The sequence below is a fragment of the Ciconia boyciana genome, chromosome 1 (genome assembly GCF_034638445.1).
Source record: "Ciconia boyciana chromosome 1, ASM3463844v1, whole genome shotgun sequence".
NCBI classification, from domain to species: domain Eukaryota; kingdom Metazoa; phylum Chordata; class Aves; order Ciconiiformes; family Ciconiidae; genus Ciconia; species Ciconia boyciana.
Genome location: NC_132934.1, coordinates 67,027,105 through 67,046,851, shown reverse-complemented (window position 1 = coordinate 67,046,851; position 19,747 = coordinate 67,027,105). Strand labels below are relative to the sequence as shown.

General features: G+C 35.7%; 1 protein-coding gene across 7 annotated transcripts in view; it reads left to right on the top strand.

The window, feature by feature from the left end:
- Window positions 1-19,747, top strand: part of DNM1L (dynamin 1 like) — a 39,642-nt gene that overhangs the window by 11,053 nt on the left and 8,842 nt on the right. For 4 of the 7 annotated variants that reach the window (XM_072872377.1, XM_072872351.1, XM_072872330.1 and 1 more), the window contains 14 exons: window positions 644-791; window positions 6,858-6,896; window positions 8,085-8,131; window positions 9,260-9,331; window positions 9,900-9,986; window positions 10,785-10,947; window positions 12,915-13,035; window positions 13,636-13,767; window positions 14,068-14,274; window positions 14,474-14,594; window positions 15,984-16,139; window positions 16,249-16,338; window positions 17,332-17,424; window positions 18,994-19,050. In XM_072872377.1, coding sequence (XP_072728478.1) covers window positions 644-791; window positions 6,858-6,896; window positions 8,085-8,131; window positions 9,260-9,331; window positions 9,900-9,986; window positions 10,785-10,947; window positions 12,915-13,035; window positions 13,636-13,767; window positions 14,068-14,274; window positions 14,474-14,594; window positions 15,984-16,139; window positions 16,249-16,338; window positions 17,332-17,424; window positions 18,994-19,050 — 1,533 coding nt within the window. The remainder of the gene's footprint in view (window positions 1-643; window positions 792-6,857; window positions 6,897-8,084; window positions 8,132-9,259; window positions 9,332-9,899; window positions 9,987-10,784; window positions 10,948-12,914; window positions 13,036-13,635; window positions 13,768-14,067; window positions 14,275-14,473; window positions 14,595-15,983; window positions 16,140-16,248; window positions 16,339-17,331; window positions 17,425-18,993; window positions 19,051-19,747) is intronic. The other 3 variants (XM_072872368.1, XM_072872385.1, XM_072872340.1) reach the window with 1 other exon arrangement.

The following is a 19,747-nucleotide window of genomic DNA, read 5'->3' as shown; positions in this document are numbered from 1 at the left end:
CTTATGAAGCTGATAGAATACATTATACAAAAAAAAACAAACTGAAAGGAATATAAGATTGTAATAGCTCAGTGTACTCAAGTGTACATAGTTAATATCTTTTTGTATAATGGTCCTGTTAGTATTAACATGGGCAGCCCATGTTAATACTAACAGAAGGTTGAATTCCTTAGTCTACAGAGTGAAGTGTTACTGCAAGATGTTAGAAAATAACATAGTAGAAGACATAGAATTTCCTTCTGAGCATTATAAAGAAAAATAATTTTTTCTTTTCCAAAAATGTTTCTGGAGAGATTAATATTGGGGATAGCAAATGTTAAATAGGATATTATTTTTTCTGAGATATGTTATGTGTTTAATTTAGCCTTAAGAGATAGCAAATACATCTATCTACACAGCTTTTAAGTATCCCAAGCAGGTTTAGACAGTTACTGGTTTATAGCAGACTTGCGTCCTTTAGTGCCTATGCAGTGTGATACCACTGTGTTGGATGCAGTGAGTCTATCAGATGCTCCTTTGGGCACTGTATAGCAGAGGACAGAATAGGACACTGTTTGCAGGAGTGATGAAAGCAAGCTAAAACTAAAATATTAACAACATTTTGATGTTTAAGAAAATCATGTAGCTGTATTCCAATTTTCAGAGCAGTGGAAAGAGTTCTGTGTTGGAAAGTCTTGTGGGGAGGGATCTGCTCCCACGAGGTACTGGAGTTGTCACCCGGAGACCCCTTATTCTGCAGCTGGTGCATGTTTCCCCAGAGGATGGTCGGAAAACAGCTGGAGATGAAAATGGTAAGTGTGATCCAAGAGTGTGTTTTGCCTAGTAGGAAAGAGACTTTTAATCTTTCTTGTTCATTGGACTGTAAAATCAGTTGTTGTAACCTTAAAACTCAAGTGTGCTTTTTAAAATTTACTTGGAAGAAAACACAGCCGTTGTCACAGCTGTTCTGTCCATTTAGCAAGTGTCATGAAGTCAAAATCTTTTGGATATTCAAAATATCTTTAATGTTTTAAGCTTTCCTGTTTGTTCTTAGGAAACACTTTTGAGAAAAGCAGGCCAAAGAAAGCATTTCAGTTATAATAATGATCGTCTAGAGTGTAGAGAATATGATTTTCTTGTGTTTGTTTTTCTTCCCCTCCTCTTTTGCTGTATAATAAGGTTCTTCCTTGAGAGGATGAGTATGTGACTTTTTAGAAGGAGGTTAGGAAATACATAAGTTCTGAATAGACCGGAAGAAGAAGTGAAAACAACCTTGTAGTAGATGCAAACAGAATTTAATGGGCACGTTGTGTAGCTTACAGATGCTACCTTACTGGGCTGCACTGAGAGATTCTAAGTGCATCAAGAACAACACTGTAAATGTTCTGAAGCTGTCTAGTTTGAAGCTTGTGTCTTCTGTAGTGTTGCTATATTATCATTCGGCAGATCAAGAAAGTAATCTCAGTTGTCCCTTGAGAGTTTAAACACTTGTTCTATACTAACTACTGCTCTTGATCTTATGAAAGAGCAGCAGGGGCATAGCCACCTTCTGATCTTAAGATAAATCTCAGCTTTTTGATGTAGACAGTAAAAAGTACACAGGCTTTTGATGGCATGATAAACTTGGGGCTATAATTATTAATTCTCATTGTGTTCAGATTTTTTGGAATTTATTTCTAGCAATAATAAGTCAAGGTATCGGAAGTTCTTTATGGTATTTGTTTTCTTGTAATATTTATAGCCTTTGGCTTCTGAAGAACAGTTACTAATATTGTGCACTTTAAAAGGTTTAAACTCCAATTTGCGTTATTGCAGTAAGCAAAGAACACAATTTGGGCTCATAACAATCAGGAACTTTCAGTATGCAATCCAGGCTGTGCTGGATTGTGAGAGATTGTAGGACAATTCAGGTTGGAAATGATCTCAGGAGGTCTCTAGTCTAACCATGTCCTCAATAAAGGACCAACTCTGAACTCAAGACCAGGTTGCTCAGGGATTTTTTCCAGTTGGGTCTTGAAAACCTCCAAGGGTGGAGAATTCGGAGAGTCTCTGGGCAACCTTTTAGAAATGGCACATTTGATCTCTTTAATGGTTTTTATGTTACTTGCATTGTGCAGTGTATAGTTTCTAGTTCTTTTCAGAATGCTTTGATTCTGAGTTGTAGGATAAAATATGATTTTGTTCTGCTCTGCAACTTTACAGGTATAAAAGATGGTTTTGGAATTAGAGTATTTTGAGTCAAGGCAGAGCCTTTCTGTTGCAGGTTGCATTTGATCTGGGGATTCAGATTTTAAATTTAAAATGGGATAATGATATTATTGCATAAGGATGTTGGGCTAGATTAATATTTATAAGGCCCGTTTAGATCTTTGGGGGAAAAAAATCGATATGTAAGATGTATGTGTTATAATCTCTTATTGATGTTCTTTTGAGAGAGATGTGGGCTTGTTTGGTGAGAACAGACAAACCTTTATGACTTACCAGTTGCTTTTGAAATGCCTCTCTTCTCCCTCCAAAATTCAGGCAAATTGGGGTCTAAATGGTTTTGTCACTGATCTGGTTTAGCATATGTACAGATTGTGGTGTTACATCTGAGAAGATGGGATCAAATAGCTTGGAAAGAAAAAAAGATGGCAACCTCTTATCCTGGCTATGCTGTCTGATATTGTAATAAGTCACTATACTATTACAGGTCATGTTTTTGTTTGTTATGAGGTGGATGTTGAGGTAGGGTTGAATATGTGGTTGGGATTTCCCAGAGGGAAAAGGATTTTCTCCAGATGAGGGGTTTCTTCTTTACAAATTGAATATTGGGCAAGAGAATATCAGTCTCGGCATGCTGCTTTCTAAATGTGCTGGTAATGAACTGTCTCTGTGCACAGATACTTTTATGCAACTGCCTCTTTGTTTTGTGATTTCTGTTTTGTGATTTGTCACCTTTATCCATCCTAATGCTTGCTCTAGATATGTACTAGTATTATAGATAAATACATCCATTTAAAAATAGAACTAGTCTGTGGTTCTTATAAGCTTAAATTTTACCTCTGTATACATCCAGAAAGCTTCCCTGTTTTTAACACAAAGCACTTTGGATTGCTGTGGTATTCGTTTAAGCGTGGACGATTGCCTTGTCTTTATGACTATGAAGAAAAAAATTGTGTCTCTCCAGTAGCTTAATTTTGACATCTTCTGATGCACGTGAGCTGCCAAAGAATATCAGTTCATATCAATTTAGGGTTTTTGTTTGTTTGGGGGGTTTTTTGGTTTTGTTTTTTGGATTTTTTTTTTTTAATTTTATTTGATTCTTGGGAGCACATTGGGAAAGATTGTTGAGAAAGAATGGCCGCCAGACATTTGAACTAACTTCTGATTTTTCTAACATTCAACATTAAAGATCATCTCTGCTGTGCCTTAAAGTAACTGATGAGCTATGTGATACCCTTGGATGGTGGTCACTGTAATAAATCAAGATAGTCAGAAAATAGCAGAGAGATGAATTTTCCATTAAATATGAAGAAGTGCTGTGTTTTCATAACATGATATTTCAGACCGATACATATATTCTACAGAGATGTGTGTGGTTTGGTGTGAAGGAAATGTTCTCATCATGCTTTTGCTGTTTATTGTTAGCCTCTAGTGATTCAGCACATATGGTGTGTTTGATGTGGTGATACCACACTGTGGTGTTCTCTTATCAAATTGCAAGAGAAGCAGCGTTTAAAAGAGAACTGGGCCTGGTCTCGTGAATTATTAAATTGGTCTTGTAGCTAAGAACTATTCTGGTAGCTTATCCATTTGTTAGGAAAAGGAAGAGAGGAGGGAACATATGAATGGTCAATTAGTAAATATTTATAGGTTCTTTCTTTTTTTTTGTCCAAGACAGGAAGCTGAACATTGTTCAAATTCTGAACAGATAGAATTGATATGGAACACAGGAATAATTAATACAGATCTGTTGCTTGCTAAATCAACACTGTTTTGTCAGCTTTTTGCTCTGTACTTCAAATAGGAATCTCTCACCCCTAGCTCCCAAACAGCGTGGACTGCTTCATTGTACTTAGCTTTGTGGAAGCACAAGAGAAAATGAGCTTGCCCTCAAAAGACCTTGCCATCTAGTTAGTGTCAAGGATGGAAAAAATGGTTCAACATACAGAAGGGATTATAAGATGTGCAGATGTTTTTGGGTTTTTTTCACAAGTTGGATTTTTTTTTTATTATTTAGAGAAATAAAATGATGGGGGTGAGGGGGGAAGAAAGTTCAGATGGTAGTCTGCTGGGTCCAAGAGCTGTGAAGGTATGGGAACTAGAAAGCTAGGAAAACAGGTAAGATTCTTCATACTTTGCTGATTTTTGTCCTTTTTAGTATTTGGGAAGTTCTCGTTGGCCATGCTGCAGGAAATCCTCTATGGTGGTAGCCTTTTATGACTCTGAACAGCTTCTTTGTGCTCCCATTGTATATGAAGAACATTTCTACTGCTTTAGGAAGGGAGAAGAGATACATGAATAACTGAAGCCAGTTAGCATTGTACTGTATTTGATCTCCTTAAAGGAGCATTGCAGTACGGGAGACAACAAGCAACAATTTGGTGGAGGGCAGTCCTGAGAAAAATACCATAATTATGTCTAGTTTTCCAGTATATTAATTAAAGTTTTTAGGTCTCACTCCAAGATGTGAAAAGCCAGAAAAGCAAACAGACTCTTGGCTTTATTCAGGAGATATTTTTTTTGAAAGGCAGGATCTGTTTGCTCTTAATAGCTGCTGTTTTAATTATTTCTTATAATCTGTAATACTTAATTTTATAATGACTGAAATGTCATTTCTGCATACTTTTATCTAACATTGAATCTTGAATCTGATCAGGTGATTAATTCACCTGCAAGTTTTGCCTGAAAAGCTTCCAGAAAGTAACATAATGGGGGGAAGACTGATTTTTACCAGTGAAACTACTGATAAAAAAAATGTTCCACATGTAAACCAGAACATTGGGTTGCTGAATGTAGGCTAATTAAAATATTTTCTCCTTGCCTTGAGCATCCTTGCATTTTGAGTAATGCAAATCCTTCCTCCTTTCCTAAAAACTCCTTTGCATTAAATTAGAGCTACTGGAAAATTTTTCTCAAATATTAAGTACAGGCTTCCTGAGAAGAGTAGGGCAAGAGTTTCCCCGCTGTATAAAATGAAAGTTCTAAAAGCTTATGCTTGGACCAGATGAGATTTTCTGTACACCTCAGGAGACTGCATTTATTCCTTAACTTTTTTTTCCTCCTTCTTTTTTTATGTGCACCAAGGCTGAGGTTAAGACTAAGCCATTTATTATGGCTTCAATCTTCTCTTGTGTTATATATAGCAAAGAAAACTTGCAGCTTATTAAAGCTAAAAAAATTTTCAGTCTCCTTTGATCTGTGGATGTTAACAAGTGAAAATGCAATGCCTCTGACTAGAATGCATCTTTTTTATACGTATTTTAAAAAGCTAAGAGATTATACTAAAACAAAACATTTCTTTATACATAGAACTAAGCCTAGTACCTAGCTGCAAATTCCTATGCCACCACAAAACCAGTAATTTAAGGCTAAAACAGTGTGTCCTAGGAGGACATCATCTCCCTAGGACGGACATAACAGGAGAGTGCTTGGTCCATATCTTTCAAATGTAATGGTGGCAGTATCTTGCTGTATCTTTTTCTTCCTGGCTTTATGCCTGTCTTTACTTCCCTAGATTCCAGTTTTAAGAGGGGATGAGCAGTACAATCTTGAAGTTACTGTTGTTTCTTCCTGTATGTGCATTTTGCTTTATTTCCTCTGAACTGTAAATAAACTAAACCTGTTTAATAACCTGGAATTAACAAGCCCTTTCATTTTGCACTTATTTTGGAGACTGGTATGTAATTTTGCCTATTTACCAACCAAGACAAACAAAAGCTGGCTCCTAACAATGGTTTCTTCATAGCTCATGTGCCCGCAGAACAGTAAGGATAAAAGTAGTTTGTGTTTTAATTTTTTTCATTAATGCATCCAGTCCATCTAAATGAGCATATTTCCATTGATGATAAACCTTTGACTTACCCACCTTAGCAAGACATTAAAATAACTCCGCAGATGTACTAGGCTTTCCAGACTGATGAATTGATTGTTGCTGTGCTACTGGCATTTTGTGCCAAACAGGCACATGCCAAAAATTTCTTCACCAGTTTGTTTTGATTCTTGCACTTCCATGGTGCTGTACTGGCATCACATAAAAATATAGAGTTGTAAACTTCTCAACCTTCAATAAAAAGGGGTTTTTGTAATGGGATTTCCATAAATATTTTGAGAAAATTAGAAGTTGAGAAGGGTGATAGCTAATGTTGTCTCTTCTTAAATCTGTCTCAGAACTGGTGTAATTGGTTTTTTAATTGAGCATTAGAAAGATTGATGCAAAACCTCAGATTTCTTTCCCATACAGTAATATTACTTCCAGTGACATTAAAAATGTTTCCTTACTCTTTCTTGTTCTTGCCCTGAGTAAATTATGAGAAACATATTTTGCCAAAGAAGTTCAGCTTTGTGGAACCTAATGGTGCTGTTTTCTGTGCTCACATAAAAATATTGTGAGCTGTTGGAATTAGATGAACAGCAATAATAAAGTCATCATCAAGTAAATTTTGTCGTATAGAATATCTGATTAATATGTGTAATTTATCAGTGTTTAGTTAAGGTCTTATTTCTGTGCATATTGTTAATGTTACACATTCTCATCAATAGTAGAATAGCATGCACATCTGTCTGCATGCATTTGTGATCTTTTTAATACAATCTGATACTGAAAGTTAATAAAATGCTATATTAAATATGATTAAAAATTTTAAATATCATTCAATGTTTCTCTTTAACTGCAGACCCTGCTACATGGAAAAATCCAAGACACCTTTCTAAAGGTTGCCTTTATCCACTTGCTTTTTCTCCCTACGCATAAAGTGCATGCTTATATACACTAAACCACATACATTTCATGCCACTTTATTGTTGATTACACTTTTACACTTTGGCTACTGTGTTGATTGATTATTTTGCTGAGTCTTGTGAGCTGGTTGATTTTTAGTTTTCTGACCTTGTTGCATTAGAATGAGATGATTTTTGCTTTTCTTCTGTGCTGTTGCTGCTTCATAGAATTTCCTGCACTTTTAATTCCCAAATCCTTTAAAAACGTCTCTGTTGATCAGTATCTTGAAATTCAACTTGAGTGGAAAAAATGTTTTGAAAGATTACTTGATTGTAGGTAAGCAGTGTGTTTACCAAATGGCTAGATTTCTTCTAGACTATTCTTCTAGAGCAGATTGCTGTATCAGGGAGCAGAGGGGAAATGACTACAAACTAAAAATTTGAAATGGCACTTATCACTAATACTTGGAAACCTAGTTGCGTAAGTGTGAGTGTCTCACACTGTGACTCAAACTGCTGCCTGCGCTACAAAGCAGGAACTGACAAAACCTCCCTTGGTGTTTCTGGGCCTGCTCTTGAATAGCCCCCAAGTAATTCTGGACATCAGTGGTGACTGACAAGAGTTAATATGTTTGGTCCTTGACAGATTTGGGAAGAGACATGTTCTCCTAAGACTTCATTGTTATGTAGAATTCTTATGTATTTTCTGTTTGCTTGGTTTTGGTTCTACAGGTTTTTCTAACTTTTTCTTTCAGCTGTGATTTGATCTCACTTGCATGGTAAAAGAAAAGATGCTAAAAGCTGGTATTTTTTTTCAGGTTTTTTAAGCTATTGCTAATAATTATTTTGTTTTCTGTTGCAAGCTGATACTTAATGGACTAGACCATTTCTGAAAAATGGTAGGATAGCTGATGGGCTCAGTCACAATTAAGGTGGTGGACCTTGTGTAAGAGACAATTAAAAAGAGTAATGTGATGCAATGTTTAAATAAGCAGAATCATAAGCAGAATCATAAATGTATTTGTACTGAACTATTTAACATCTAACAGTAGAAAGCAGACTAATTTGTCTCTTGCTGCTTGAAAAAAAGAAATCACATTGTAGTTTTCAACAAACAGGCTCTTGGAGAAATGTCATTGAAACATCTGCTTCCTCTTCCTCATGTGTCAATTCTTTGTTTTCAGAGATAGATGCTGAAGAGTGGGGTAAATTTCTTCACACCAAAAATAAGGTATGTTTACTCTGATGATGGAGTAGCAGTGTCATAAATACACTATCATATATATACTTAATTCTATATCTCTTCCCTTGACTTTCCCAAAAAGATTATTCTACCTGCTATACTATATGCCAGAGTAGTGAGGATTTTCTGTTTTGTTTTTTATGAGTAGAAAACTTGTGAAAACATTATTTTAAACTCAAGACAGAAAGTTTATCAATGGTTGTCTGTTGTGTGGGTTATTGATTCTGCTGAGTTATTTATCTTAATCCTTTTTGTGTTATTTTGTTGATTTTTCTTTTTTGTGCATTGGCAAAATTAGAATGGACGTTGCAAAGACAAGGAAGTATATAATTGCAAGTTGTTTCAGTCCACTGAAGAATTGGCTACTTCAGAGATTTATTAGAAAGCTATGAAAAGGAAGGAAGAGCCTAATGCACGTCAGGGGGGAGAATCAGACACTGTGATGACCTAGGACTACAATAAGAGAGTCCAAGCTTAATTCTTTGCTTGAAGAAAGTAATATTTTTGTCAGCAGATGAATTATTTAAGTGTTTATTACTTTAAACTGATTTCCTCACCTTCTAGGCAGTGCTAGAAATTGAAGGAAATCTAGAGAGGAATGCAGAGGGAACCTGCGCAAGGGTAGCTCTGTGCTAACTTAGTTTGGATTGGTGGAAGGAGAGTAGTTTTGACAAGAGTGGAAAAATTTTGAAATGAAACTCTGTTCTTGTTCTTCATCCTCTTTGAAATGAGAATAGGTTCAGGCTACATGTTGTTTATTAACCTCAAAGGATTGCAACTAGATTAGAAATGGAATTAAGCGTTTGAAATTCTCTTTAGGTGAACGCTATTTTATGCCTTGTCTGACATCGATGGGGTAATAAGTGCTAATAACTGCCATCTCGCAGTATTAATCAACAGATTAAATACCAAGATTCCAATTTCTGTAATTTTTAGCACTGATGATTGCTGTTAGCATTAGCTTAAGGGCTAATAGTAATTCTTATTTTTTCCTCACCTTCTGTATACTTAGTTACAGAGTTTTTTCACTGTCTTTTGGAGAAGAGAGCATTATTTTGCAATTAGGTAAGTGGATGCTCTCTGATTTCTAAACCATTTTTTTCTTCCATACTTCAGATCTATACAGATTTTGATGAAATTCGTCAGGAAATAGAAAATGAAACAGAGAGGATTTCAGGAAATAATAAGGTAAATGTTGCACTGTCCATCTTTGTCTTGCTGTAGATTCTCTTGCTGCTTAAACCTTTCTTAAACAGTTTTGGCAGCTAGAAGTGAAAAACATTGAACTATTCTAATGAATAACACAGTAATGCTGCTTGCTATCTTGAGATTTTTTTTTACTGTGTTCATGGGATGAATGGCTTCAGCTAAAAGAAAATGCAGAGAATTGCTGTTGCTTTACTTCAAAGCTTCTGTAATAATAGTGCAAAAAATAAACTTGGAGTTAAACTTGCTTCCATTTTTCCATATACATGGTTTTATGTGTAATTACAAAATCGAGTATTCTATTCTTGCATATCTGTATAATCACTGAACTATAAAAGCTTTTATGCATTATATTGAGGGGGAAAACAGGGCTGCTTCCAAAGACAGGAATTAGTTGACAGATGTGGCTGGCTTTTTTTCCTCACCACATGGTTGTAAGGTGTATGATGGAAGAAAGTTTCTAGTATGAAACCACAGCTTTTGGCTTTCTAAAGGGTGCGTTTAAGTAATCCAGTACAGTGATTAATTTTTATTATTAATGTATTTCTAGGGGATCAGTCCTGAACCTATTCATCTTAAGATTTTTTCATCTAATGTTGTAAATCTGACTCTTGTGGATTTACCTGGAATGACAAAGGTAAGATGCAGAATGCTTCTCTTCTGACTCACTGTGAACAGTGTATTTTGAAACAAGGAGTGTATGTTCACTCTTTGGCATTATTCTGTATTGTTAAATAAACAGCTTTCCTCAGGTTAAGTAGTTGGTTATATAAATTTGAGATATCACCGTCTTCTGGTGTCAGATGTGGGTTTCTGGTGCTCTTCGCTGTTCTAAGAGGTAGATTTGTGTAAGTTCTTCCTCTTTCTGTATACAACTGAGGGATTGGAAGCATTGCGCAGGCTGCATGTTCTTTTTAATAGAAGAGGTAGCACTTGAAGTTTCAAAATTGTACGTGCAAATAGATGGTAGTTGACAAGTTTGAAAATGTTTTCCCCATTGCTTCTCTAGAAGTTGCTATGCGTATTTTGCACAGGAAATTGTATAAAGTAGGGATACACTAGAAGAAATGTTCAGGTCCTGTTTGTTCAGGTTTTACACGGAATAATTTTCTGTGGCATGAAGATGACAAGATGACTTCTTTCCCTGCCTATGCATACATACACACCCCACTCTGCCAGTTGTGCAGGTGGTTCTTGGATACCAAGTCATCTTGACAACAGTATCAAATAACTTGAATTGATTCTTATTTCTGTGTGAGTGTTTTTGATTTTTATACCTTTCAAGGTCTTCCTTTTCTTTCCTGTTTGTGAAAGAGGAAGGAAAGGGCTGCAAAACTTTATCTTATATAGTGGTATAGAGTATGACCTTTTGATGAGTGGTCTCACACAGGCATAAATATACGCTTTTGAACAGTTCTACTTTTTTTTTCACTAGGTGCCTGTTGGTGATCAGCCTAAGGACATTGAACTTCAAATAAGAGAGCTAATCCTTCAATTCATCAGCAACCCAAATTCAATTATTCTGGCAGTCACAGCTGCTAACACAGACATGGCCACTTCAGAAGCACTTAAAATTGCACGGGAGGTAGATCCAGATGGTAAGGAGCAAGAAAAACTGGATCCTGTAATTCAACTTCTTTTTAAAATTAAATCCTAAAATAAAACTGAAGTTGTTTGGGCAAAAAGTAGTAAGAAAAACAAATGTCACTCCATTTCCTAGAAAATACAATTATTATATTTGCTTAAAGACTTCCTGCTGCAGTCTCTGCAACTTGGAGAATGCTGTGATGCATTAATATCTCATAGATTTCTGGCTTATGAACAGGCCAAATAACTATTTTGGTAGTCATAGGAGCCAATCCTGTTTCCAGAGCAGCGAAATGGCATTAGAGAATGTTGCGGGTTTTGAGATTTTTAGTAGTTTACAGTGGTGTGTTAGGATGACTTCATGCTTCATTGTCCAATGTTGTTTCTTTTAGTAGAGAAAATATGCCATCCTGGAGCTAGTAGTTGACTGTCTAGCTGTTAGTTTAGTGACCTTTAGTAAGAATAAAATTAATATATACTGTCAGTATCCATTTTGGTGCCCTGCATTTATGTGGCAGAATGGACAGATTTGATTTAATCTAAAAAGAGGATTATCATTTTATATTTACCTAATTACTTTGAAACAGATCTGAAGCTACTGGGTGCCTGCTTCTTGTTTATGGAAAGTACTGTCGGTACCATTGACTAATAAATAGCACTGTGTGATTTGAAAGAATATGGGAGAGTATACTTGGAAAATTGGTATACTGAAATTAGGCTAAAATTTAGTGTTGGTATGCTTTACCCTCAAATTTTTTTTGCCATAAAGTGTAACATTTCTTGATTGTTTTCAAACTCAGAGTCTGCTTTGGCCCCTGTCTGCCTAAGCCTTTATGGGTTCCACAGCAACGTAACCTTGAGGGAGAACCTCTTCTGGCAGTCTTTTCAGTGAAATTGACCTGGTTCAAGGCAGCAGACCCTTTCCTTTTAATTTACCCCTGTAAAAATGATCAGCTGTGACTTTTGGATCACTTCCCAAAATTCTAAACCTTAAAGGTCTGGAGTGGCAGCTCATGTTGCAGGTTCTGTAAGAATAATGGTATGTAATGAGAACTTGAATACTAGAGTAGGTAGACTCTCTGACTTTCTTTCATCTGAAAGTTTCAGGACCCAAGAACCTACTGATTTAGCTGAGGTACTGGTTTATTTTTAGGCTCAAAAAGTGTGTTATATTTTAAAGAAAAAGTTCTTGCCACACTTTTTTCAGACCCAATAGCCCAGGAAATACTAAGGCCCCAGAGAGAAATCCTGTGCATGTTAGCCTACCTGCTTAGATGTGCAATATTTACCTATTTAATGAATTTAGGTCACTTTTACCTCCACAGTGTCTGATATGAAGCTTGGTTTTAATCTGGAAAACATTCAGTCACATATTCAATAAAAATATGTTTCATTAGCAAAACTAAATCCCCTAAAGCTTCTCCAGTGGACAGATTTCAAGCTATTCAGTCTCCTGGGGCTTTCAGCTATGTATTTGATGCACTATGCTGGAAGTGGGCCTGTTGCCTCCTTTAGCAGCTTCTCCAGTGGGTAGTGGTATTTCAAATATAGTTCCAAACAGATTGCCATTACGTCTAGTCCTACATATATGCTAGAAATATGTTCAGTCCAGTCACGCTTGCGAGTCCCCTGCCTGGCTTACTTGATCTTCTCCACAAGTGCTTAGTAACGCCTCTAACCTCATGTAGTATGCAAAAATGTTTGTTGTAATCAGTAATGTCTATAATTTCAAACTGCATTTTGCCTAAACCTTTTTCTTTAACCAGATCTGTGTGGGGAGCAGTACCTGCCAAATACTTTCTTATCCTCCTGTTAATAAGGGGCTCCAGATAGACTAATACCATATGTTCTTGTGCTAGTCTTTGCTGGTTTGCAGTATTAAACTTCATGCAGCTGTCTGAGGAGCTTTTTGAATGATGAGTTTTAGCTACCCTTATCAAGACAAAACATCCCTGTGAGTGAGTTTTCCTTTTGGTAGGTCGAAGAACCCTTGCTGTTATCACAAAGCTGGATCTCATGGATGCTGGCACTGATGCTATGGATGTGCTCATGGGAAGAGTGATTCCAGTCAAACTTGGCATAATTGGAGTAGTGAACAGGTCGGTCTGGGCACATTGATGCTATTTTAAAAACTGTGTTAATATGAAGTAATGCTTTCGACTTTTTAAACCATGAATATGGTTTTAAGAATCAGGTGACTTGATGTTGAGATAAACTTCTGAATAAGCAAGCGAGAAGCTTGTTGCTCACTTTTCAAAAGCCTATCTGTTCTTCCACTCAACTAAGTGCTAATTTAGAAAGGAGTAGGGACACTTCTTCTTTCCACTATTGTTTTTTAGCTTGAGGGATGCTTCTGGTCAGCTGTTCACATTAGCACTGATCCAGTACAGTTCTTGTATATATTAGTGCTAACTGCATATGGCTATAGTACTCTTCACTTTATTTTTTGCATTAGCTAGGTCAAATCTCATGTAGTTTTGATACAAGTGTTGCTTAGTCTGTGTACAGCTGCTACCCATGCTGATTTGTTGACTATGCTGCATGGAACAACAAATAAAGCCCTTTATTGTCTAAGGAAGATGAGTTATGTGTGTAAAGCAAAAACCAGCTGTTAGATGTCCTGTCCAGAAAAGCAGAAGTGTAAATTATTTTTACTTTGCATCTATTAACTAGTGTGTAACTCTGCCTTTTAACTTCAGGAGTCAGTTGGATATTAACAATAAGAAGAGTGTAGCTGATTCCATTCGTGATGAGTATGGTTTTCTTCAAAAGAAGTATCCTTCCCTAGCCAATCGAAACGGAACCAAGTATCTTGCTAGAACTCTGAACAGGTATTACATATTATGTAAAATAAAATAAATGTATGCTTTTAAAGATACTTTAAGATATAAATTGGTGTGTTAGAAATATGTATAAACATTTATTTTTACCTTTCGTTTCTCTTTTGGTGCTGTACAGTGATACATTAAGGAAAACTCTTTGGTTCCAAATTCAGTTTCTGAATTTACTGTAATTTTCCTGAGTAAATGTTTTCCTTTGGTGATTATTTTCTGTCTCTTCTCTGTTTTGATGGAGATAATAAAGCTGAAACTTTTCCTCCCTTCTAATGAGGGACTGTTTTCTATTTTTAGACTACTGATGCATCATATCAGGGATTGCTTGCCAGAATTGAAAACCAGAATCAATGTTTTAGCTGCCCAGTACCAGTCTCTACTAAACAGCTATGGGGAACCTGTTGAGGACAAAAGTGCCACTTTATTGCAGCTTATTACCAAATTTGCCACAGAATATTGTAACACTATTGAAGGAACAGCAAAATACATAGAGACTTCGGAGCTGTAAGTACCACATGGTCCTCTAGAATATTGACTGAGCAGTTAAATCGATGTAGTGGCTCTTGCTGGCTTTCATTTGCAATAGTACCACACTAGAGTGTAACATACTCAGAAATGTTTGAATCCAAGTAACTGTAAGAAATGTTTGCAATGAGAACTTTTTTCCTTGTTTGCTACTTCAGTTGTGATTTTATTCTTTCAGATGCGGTGGAGCCAGAATCTGTTACATTTTTCATGAGACCTTTGGAAGAACTTTAGAATCTGTTGACCCGCTGGGTGGCCTTAACACAATTGATATTCTGACTGCCATTAGAAATGCTACTGTGAGTGTTCTGTATTTCTAAGAGTTGTTGCTATATATTGGATTTGAAGATAAGGTTTCAACAAATTTGTGCTCCTTCAGTCCTGTGAATTATTGATCTCAGCTGAAAGAGTTAATATGAAGAGGCTGAATCCTGCTTTTTGGTATTTTAAGTGGAAAAATTACAATATCAAAATTTGCAGCCATTATCTTATATGGAATGAGTTTAAGGTGAATGCTTACGTCTCATTACTGTTATTTACAGGCTGAAATAAAGCTCAGGCCCAGCTTGGCAACCCTATGCTGAAGCTATTACATATTACAAAAATGGTGGTGGAAGACTGCCTCTGCATTTATTTTGCATTAAGCACTTCCGTTAGTTATGAAGACTCAGTCTGATATGTATGGGCTAGGACACATTCAGATATTTTAATTCTGTATAAGGGACACAACTCTTCAGCGGTTCAGTGTTTACATGACAGATTTGGTTTCTTGTGAATATGGGAATTGGTGTTGCTAAGAATTAACAGAGTAAGTTCACTTTTAAATTTTGCAGTATATAGAATGTTCACTCCTTAGAGCTTGTCTTTGGATGTCAAACATGTAAGTCTGCTTTTGTACTGTCTTCTGTTGGGTCTGGACAGACAGTCAGGTTTCTGCATGGTCAATAATTACTCAAACTTGGAGCGCATTAGGTACTCTGCAGCAGTGATCTGTGTGCATGCTCTTATCCTTCTGTAAATGTAAAATGTAAAACAGCATTTAGTAACAGGAGAGATGTCTTGTTTTTATGTGACATATCACACCTCTGTGTTTCTAAAGCTCATTTAATTAAAAAAAAAAAAAGGGAAATTTCAGGTTAAAAATGTTTTATGTATAGCTAAGCATTGGTCTGTAAGGTCTTAAATCAAACTATCCCAAACACTGTAAATCAGTGACACTGTATTAAGATTATACTTAACAGAAAACCCACCTACCTTGCAGTAAGAATTGTATGCCCAGGACTGTCAAATAAATGATGGTAACTTTTCTCTCTGAAGTTAGGAAGAGAATGTCTTTGCCTTTATAATAAATTTCATTTAAACTTGGATCCACAGATGTGAAAAGAAAATTGTTCATAGTTGTAAACCTAGAGTGACATTAGTAGGTAGAAATCTTCAAGATTCTATAAGGATGCTGGTGAATCATTATTTAACACAGAGTTTGTCTTAAAGGCAATAACTTTATATTTTATAGCTTTTATATTTAAATATTCATGTAACATATTTTACTCTTAAGACCTGTTCTGAGTGTTCTTTTGGGTGTGAGCACTGTGACCTGATTTATTCTGGGCTTCATCAGATACTACTTCTTAGAAATGCATATTGTTTTAATACACAATTTAGCAACTTTTTCCCTCCTTTTGAACTAGGGTCCCCGTCCTGCCTTGTTTGTTCCTGAAGTTTCATTTGAATTGCTGGTAAAAAGGCAAATCAAACGTTTAGAAGAACCTAGCTTGCGCTGTGTGGAGCTGGTTCATGAAGAAATGCAGAGGATTATCCAGCATTGTAGCAATTACAGTACACAGGTAAAAATGCATGTTTTAGAATTATGTCTGTAATTATTAGGCTTTTTTCCCCCCTACTTCCCTAAAAAATTCTGGAAGTCTCATCAGTAAATTTTTGTTTTGTTTTCAGGAATTATTGAGGTTTCCTAAGTTGCACGATGCCATAGTTGAAGTAGTGACTTGTCTTCTGCGTAGAAGACTTCCTGTCACAAATGAAATGGTAATTTTCCATCTATTATCATTTTGTTGGAAAACGTGTGTTTTCTGGAGTCTTTCTTGATGCTTCTGTTTGCTCTGTAATGTCAGGAACCCAAATTATTAAAGGATTCTTAACTTATATTTGTTAAATAGCTAGGTATGTAATATCTACACGGTTTGAAACTTCTATATTAGAAGATAGATACATAAAAAACAAAGGGGTGGGGGGAACCCTCTTCAGCTTATAGTCCCCTATGTTTCAATTTCCCAAGAAGAATTTTACTAAAACTTGGATTTAACATCTAGTCTTTTTTGATGTAGGTATATTTCCCTCCCTTGTAACAGAAGCTGTGCATTTACTGTAGAGTTCGGGATGCAATAATGAAAATTAAATTATAGTCCTTATTCTGTGTGTTTCAGAGATAAAATCAACACAAGTGTTGATTTTGCTTGTAATGCCCTTTAGCTAGTGGGACTAAAAATTCAACTTTTAGCTTTGAGTAAATATGTTTTAATATAAAAGTCTGCTTTGGGCTGCTTATTGGGGAGGAAACAAAGTGTTTCAGTTACTGACTCTGCGTATGTTTGATATGAAAAGCAAAAATTGTACTGTATGCTCATTGTCCCCCATAGTGAGCTATCTCTCACTGTTCAAATGTTGTGTGTGGCTTGTGGCTGAAGGTTGACTATATAGCTCATTTCATTACTATATAGCTTACACTCATTAAATTGCTGAGTTTTGTTTTGTTTATTGCTGGAGAGAGGTTAGCTTGATGAAGGTAACAAGTTAAACTGATGTAACATCCAAAATGGCTGAAGGTCTGAATGTATTGGAATGAATGAATGAATTCCCTTCTTGCCTTCTGGATCTGAACTTGAATGTCTTTGGGGCAGTAAGAACGGTCTTTTGCTATGGACAGTTAGACTATGCTTTCTAGCATTGTAGGTCATTGCTCTTCACTAGCATTAGATTTACTCACTGAATTTTTGAACTGTGAATGATATTGCATTGCAGGTTCATAATCTAGTGGCCATTGAGTTAGCTTATATCAATACCAAACATCCAGACTTTGCTGATGCCTGTGGTTTAATGAATAACAACATAGAGGTAAGAAAATACATTCTCTTAAAAAGTCTTTTGACTCCTTTAAGTGAAAGCCTAAATAATTGGTAAAAGAACAAATGCTTCAGTTTCTTTCATTGAAGCACAGTTCTACGTTTTGAAGTATAAAAATGTGATATATTATAAATACAGTGTATACTCTTGTGATCTGTTGATTTGTTAGATTTATATTGCATATTACATTCAGGAACAGTGGTTGATATTTTCACTGAAAACAAATCTGCCTATATTTCTGTCTGGAAAATAAGATGGGCACCTAATTTAGTATTGGCTATTAAAATGAAATTTTGGAAGAGAAACTTTAAATAGATAGTTGTGAAATACTCTTTAATGTTGAAGTAACTGCATTTTGTCTCTGACAATATATCAATAGCTATAATGTTCATCTCATTCATGAAAGCATAATACAAGTATTGTTTCCTCTATTCAGGTTCTAATTTCTGCTTCCTTTCAGCATTGTTCTTGAATCTCTGTGTTACCACGCTTCAGTCTCCCTAAGACAATTTTCTCCATCAGTCTCCCATAAGCCTTTTACAATTTTAGCAGTCTTTCTGTTTTTCAAGCCCAGCTTTGATTGATAATACTTGTTGCTGTCATCCTATAGAAGCAGTTGTTCTACAACTGATCTGCTCATTCTTTCTTGCAATCTGATTTTGTTGCAGTACGTCATCCATCTGGCTAAGAGCTTGCTAACATTTGTGTGTTCCCCTGCTTATCTAACACATTCTTTCATAGTAGTGTTCTTCTTTTAAATGCTTATGTTATGATTTCTGCTCTCTTGTTCTAACTTTTTACTTTCTTTTATACATAAATTTTGTATTGACTGGGTATGCACTTGAATTTGCCTTGGTAGACTGCTCTTGAATCTAGTTCAGAAACAATGTGTGTGCAAACTGCCATGAGTACAGAAATTAGGACTCTGAAGTTGAACATATGAGATTATTGTATTATCATATGTTACTTAAACTAGTTCTTTCCCAACATTTTCCTGAACAGGACATTGAAATTTTTGAAGAAACAAAGCACGTAAAACATCTTACCCTTATTCAGTGGACAATCAGTTCTTAATTTCAAGAAAAATCAGATCTTTGTTTGTCCTGATTATTTCAAATTCTGTTTTGCTATAAAGTGAATTCTGGCTCCTCCTTCTTCCTTTTGGGCTAATCATAGTTAACCCTGCTGACCACAGAATCAAATCCCTTTAGATTACTTTGAAGATTTAAAGCTTAATGAGGGCTGTAGGGTATCTATGCTGAGCCAAACCGTGTAGCTTTGATCTTGTTTTATAAAGGCTCTAGTTTTGATTACGGAGTGTGTTGCAAAAAGTTTTGCAAAAGTTTTTATATTGAGAATTTACTTTTGACCAGGTAATCAGAGTAGTTTTATCCAAATAATTGAGGTTTTCATAGGATTGTAGTACAACTACATGACACTGGATGAGATGAAATTACTAGTGTTTGTCTCTAAATGTAAGTAATCTGTAAAATATGAATCTTGCATATGTGCTGATACAGAGTAATACGTAATTGAAGTCTTGCTGTATTGTTTTTAAAGGAACAAAGGCGTAACAGGTTAGCCCGGGAATTGCCTTCTGCTGTGCCACGAGACAAGGTAACTAAATGTTGATTTTTATTTATTTATTCATTTAAAGTTTAATGCATTCTCCTTTGATCCAATCTAAGTATTGGAAACTTTTATATGCTGCTCTAGTAACAGTCTTGGGAGCTTCCAGGTATTGACTCTTTTCTTTCAATTTCATAAGACAGAAGTGGAATGTTATTTTCTTCTTCCAAAGATGCGATTTTTGGCAGGTTTTAAATGGCAAATTTCTGAAGACTTGCCTATAAGTTTGCATCGATATTACATTCATTACTTGAATGTCATCTGAGGTAAAGCTTAAAATACCTGCAGATATTAAAGATGGAGTCAGAACTTGCATACTTAAATTTATGGCTGAGACTGATTTTAAAAGATAAACAAGTAATTTAAAATATTCAGTGTGCCAACATAGTGACTTGGTGGGTTTTTTTTTTTTTTTTAAGTCGCTCTTAAAACTGCAATTTATTGCAGTCTTGCTTTCTTTGGGAGAAGATGGTAAAGGTGCCGTTTTCAGTTGATCATCGTAATCCAGTCATGTATTCTGTCTCTGGAGCTTGCTTAGTTTTACCAGGTTTTGGGATTAGTTCAATGACAAGTAAGTACATGGGTGGAAGAACCAAGTGTCATGGAAAACATTGCCTGGCTGTAGAAATGACTGGTCTGACAATCAGCTGGAATTTTAGACAGTTACATATTTAATATTATGTGA